The 4,428-nt window shown below is 32.3% G+C and overlaps 1 protein-coding gene across 5 annotated transcripts in view; it reads left to right on the top strand.

The window, feature by feature from the left end:
• Nucleotides 1–314: 314 nt before the first annotated feature.
• The window catches only part of LOC106478753 (ankyrin repeat domain-containing protein 16-like), a 19,239-nt gene continuing 15,125 nt past the window's right edge, over nucleotides 315–4,428 (top strand). For 2 of the 5 annotated variants that reach the window (XM_022382529.1, XM_022382505.1), the window contains exons 1-2: nucleotides 394–461; nucleotides 1,289–1,532. In XM_022382529.1, coding sequence (XP_022238237.1) covers nucleotides 1,345–1,532 — 188 coding nt within the window. In that variant the 5' untranslated portion in view covers nucleotides 394–461; nucleotides 1,289–1,344. Of the gene's footprint in view, nucleotides 346–393; nucleotides 462–576; nucleotides 806–920; nucleotides 1,024–1,288; nucleotides 1,533–4,428 lie in introns of those variants that run through there. The other 3 variants (XM_022382521.1, XM_022382517.1, XM_022382510.1) reach the window with 3 other exon arrangements.

Genomic DNA, 4,428 nt, shown 5'->3' with positions numbered 1-4,428 from the left:
CAGGTTGGTTGGCCTTTGGAATGGGTTGCCTTCGGATGTTGAAGAGGCTGTTAATCTTAGTGAGTTTAAGAGAAAGTTTGATAACTATATGGGCTGGCTTTAAGTTTTTTTTGTGTTTAAATTTATATATCAAATAGTTTTAGTTTAGTTTAGAGAGTGGGACAGTTGAGATGGACTAATAGGTCCCACATTGTCCCAAAACGTTATTTTATGTTATTAGAACAATTTAGTTGAAAAGAGTGAAAAATGTCACATTCGGTGTGAAAATCTCCAGAACCCACATCCGAGCGATTTTCCTATTGTAATTACAAAGTGTGTAAAACGCCCTCCAGCAGCGTTATGAAAGTATGGTATTCTAACAATTTTATTTTTTAATTTTACCGATTACATGTGAAACAATATAGTTATGATTATTGTAGCATAAAAATTAATGGGTTAACTGAGCTTGATAATCTTTTATGGTAAGGACTGTTAAAAACTATATATATAAATGACATAAGTACATAATATTATCACATAATTATTAGAATAATCTTTGAACTGTGCCATCGTGAGAGAGAGCATGCCATATGGCATTGCAAAGGGTCGGAAATGTTGTCTTAACAACATTAATTTTGATGAAAACATTTCGTTAGATTAATGATACATCAACTTGATGACCAAGAATGATTAATAGATTAGGCTTAGTTTTAGACTAAAGGCTTTAGATTACTTGCGCACAGGAACTTTTAAATTAGCATAAATAAAACAAATATAAGACCTTGAATGTAATTATAATGGTATTTTCATGATGTTAGAAAAACACGTAGGTTCAAGAAGTCTTGATAGAAATGAATAAAAACCCTATAACCCGAGTGCTTTCGAAAACGCTCAGGGTATACTTATAGGGTTTTTATTTATTATATTATAATGGTATTGGTATTCATGTATAGTTTAATTAATTTTTTTTATATGTTTTAGTGTCACATATATCAGAAATATACAGCCTTTGAGTAAAACATATTTAATATGTTCGTTCTGAAGGTAAATTAAAACTCATTTTATATGCAATAAAATTTGTCGTGATAAAATATAAAACTTGTAGTAATGGCGTGATAGAAATTTGTAACTAAAGCCTTATAAAAGATAAATTGTGTGTAAAAATTTTCCATTGAAAGTATTACCTTCATTGACAAGATTTAACATAATTTTTATTTAATTTTCAAATAAAATTATTTACTAAGAATTTCATATGTGCTGCTTATATTTTCTAACAGAATAACTGCTGACATTAATTTTGTTTTCTCAGATACCACAGTAAATCATTGATGAGCATTGAGTTTTTGTAATTCAATGAAGTAAACTATGAGAAGATCACAGTTTTTCTTCAGGCTGCTTCATCTAGCTCAGGAAGATAACCCTAAAGAGCTTCACCAGTTTATATTAAAGAACAAGGAGTATGACCCAATTCCATGGACAAATGTTTATCACGAGAAGTCGGGAGATACAGTGTTACATGTTGCAGCACGAAATGGTGCAATGGGTGTCCTAAAGTAAGTATTAATCATTACTGGTGTTGCAATTCTTTACCAGCTGATTTCTCTACAGATATCTCCCACACTGTAGACAACAGTTCATGTAATACCATATCTCTTATATTAATACCTGTGAAAACTCTGGAGTCCAGTATTGAGTGTTTGGCTGTAGTGAAAAGAGCAAACAGAGTTCTTGGTTGTGTTTATAAGAATTTTGAAGTTGAACCTGTCATGCTGGTTAGGTTTCATTTGGAATTTTATGTTCAGTTCTGCTACCTTTATTTTAGTAAGGATTTCAATCCGTTGAAAGGTATGGGTTACTAGAATTATACCTGCAAGAAGACTCAGAATTTTACATTTGTTTGCATTAAAGAAGACTTAATTCAAGTATTCAAAATTGTTAGGGGTTTGAACAGGTTTCTGATGGATGATATATTTAAGTGGTGGAATGAAAATAGTAGAATACAAACTTGAATATTTGAGATAGTAGATTTAAGGTTTAAAAGTTTGGATGCAGACAAAATGAATATTTTAAGTTCTAGTTATAAGATTGTGAAATGCTTTGCCAGGTTATGTTGTTTACACTGTTAGTTTTGATTCTCTTAAAGTTTTGTTAGATAGGTATGTGGATGTGAAAGGCTATATTTAGGCTCAATTATTATTATTTTTTCACAAATATTAACTTTGATGCTTTTTAGAATTTGTAGTGCATAATAGAGGGAGTTGAGGGATTTAGACATTTTGATAATAAAGTTGGAAAAAACAACCTCCAGGTAATGATAAAAAAATCTATATTTCAGGAAAGATTTCACCATTGTGGCTTCATTATGGGAGGTAGTAGCACAAGAAATGTACTTGTTCTGGTCTTTTGCAATATCAGTATTTTCCTCACATGAAACTCATTTTATGTTCTGGCCTAGTCACTAAGACCATGAAAGTTCTTTTGAATAAGAAAAACATTTGAATAGAATTGGCCACAACATTATGATATCGTGATTTGGTGTAGTAACATTTCACGAACTACTGACTACCATCAAGTATAAGACAAACACATTTTGACATTCTGACCTGTAGAATATTACTGCGGATACATGTCAAGCACTGAAATGTCAGAAGACATGTTTGTGCAATGACTGTTGTCATTAGTGAGGTGAAAATAGTTGTTGACTGGATATATATATATATTTCAATTCAAAACTAAAGTAAACTAATACTGTTACAAGCTATTTTTTAATTTAGACATTTGTATTGTTTGGCCAAAGGAAGATTTGGCATACATGAAATATCGTTACTTTCATTGTTCATAACTAAAGGAATACAGATGAACCATACATTCCCGTTTGGGATAGCCAACAAAAAAAAACTAAATTCCTCAAGCAAAGTTAAATTCCTTATGAATTTGGGAATGTAATATATTGGTCCCTGCATTAACTGGAAACTGTTACAACAACACATAACATAGCTTTTCAAGGAAAGAGTAGGGGAGGGGGTAAGATGGTCACTTTAATTTTGAATGAACTTTTCATCAATTAAGACAAATTTAATGATTTACAATGAACTATGTTTTATTATAAACATCATTTCTAGTTAAAACAAAGGTTGGATATAGTCCTTTTTAAGATATTACAAAAATGCACTTCTTGTGGTTGTTGAAAATGGACAAGGTGTGGGAAACATTTTAGAAAGTCTGTTAAAAGATGCTTTGCAAAGTCATTTAACAAAGTTTAGAATTTTATTGGATAGTCAATGTGGTTTCACTAAGGGAAAATCTTGCCTTAAAAATATTTTAATATTCTTTGAAAAGGTTACTGCTTATATAGATGAGGTGAAGGTGTAGATTTGGTGTATCTGGATTTTCAGAAAGCACTTGACAAGGTGCCACATAAAAGGCTTGTAAAAAAAATTAGCTCTATAGGTGTGGGGGATAAGTTAGCAAATTGGATAGAAGAAAGCAGAGGGTTGTTACAAATAGAGTTCAGTCAGACTGGATTAATGTCACAAGTAGGGTACCTCAGGGCTAACTCTTAGGACCTTTGCTCTTTTTGATTTGCATAATGACATAGATGAAGGAATAATCAATAAATTACTTACATTTGTAGATGATATTAAGGTCTTGGGTGTTGTTAGCTGTGAAGAGGATGCTGCCGATATACAAACGGATTTAGATCATTTAGTGAGTTGGGCAAATAAATGGCAGATGGGTTTTAATTATAATAAATGCAAGATAATGCATGTGGGTTATAAAATTTGAATTATAAGTATAATTTGTATGGGAATAACCTTAATAGTGTTACAAAGGAAAGGGATTTTGGTGTAATAGTCAATCAGTATGTAAAATCATCCAAGCAGTGTGCTGTTGCTAGTGTTAGGGCAAATAGGATTTTAGGTTGTATCCATAGAAATATTGAATACAAGTCTAAAAAGGTTATACTTTCATTGTACAGGTCACTGGTTAGGCCACATTTGGAATATTGTGTTCAGTCTTGGGCTCCACTACCTCAGGAAAGACATTGAATTGTTGGAAAGGGTTCAGAGAAGACAATCATATAGATTGTCACACAATGGGTGAGGGAATTGGAATATTGTGTTCAGTCTTGGGCTCCATCCCTCAGGAAAGACATTGAATTGTTGGAAAGGGTTCAGAGAAGGGTTACTAGAATGGCGCCTGGGATGGAGGGGTTGTCATATGACGAGAGGCTGAAATCTCTCAAATTGTTTCCTCTTGAAAAAAGAAGAGTTAGGGGGGGGATCTGATTGAGGTGTTTAAGATTGTAAAGGGAATTGATAATGTTGGTGTATCATCTTTTTTATATTTAACAATGAGAATAGTAGGGCTAGGGGACACAAATATAAATTTTGGCAAGGTAGCAGTCATCTTCAGCTAAAACACTTTTATTTTTCTAACAGGGTGGTT

This window comes from Limulus polyphemus, unplaced genomic scaffold (assembly GCF_000517525.1).
Source record: "Limulus polyphemus unplaced genomic scaffold, Limulus_polyphemus-2.1.2 Scaffold12, whole genome shotgun sequence".
Lineage (NCBI taxonomy): Eukaryota > Metazoa > Arthropoda > Merostomata > Xiphosura > Limulidae > Limulus > Limulus polyphemus.
The sequence above is the reverse complement of the archived record's forward strand: the minus strand, read 5'-3'. Positions and strand labels throughout refer to the sequence as shown.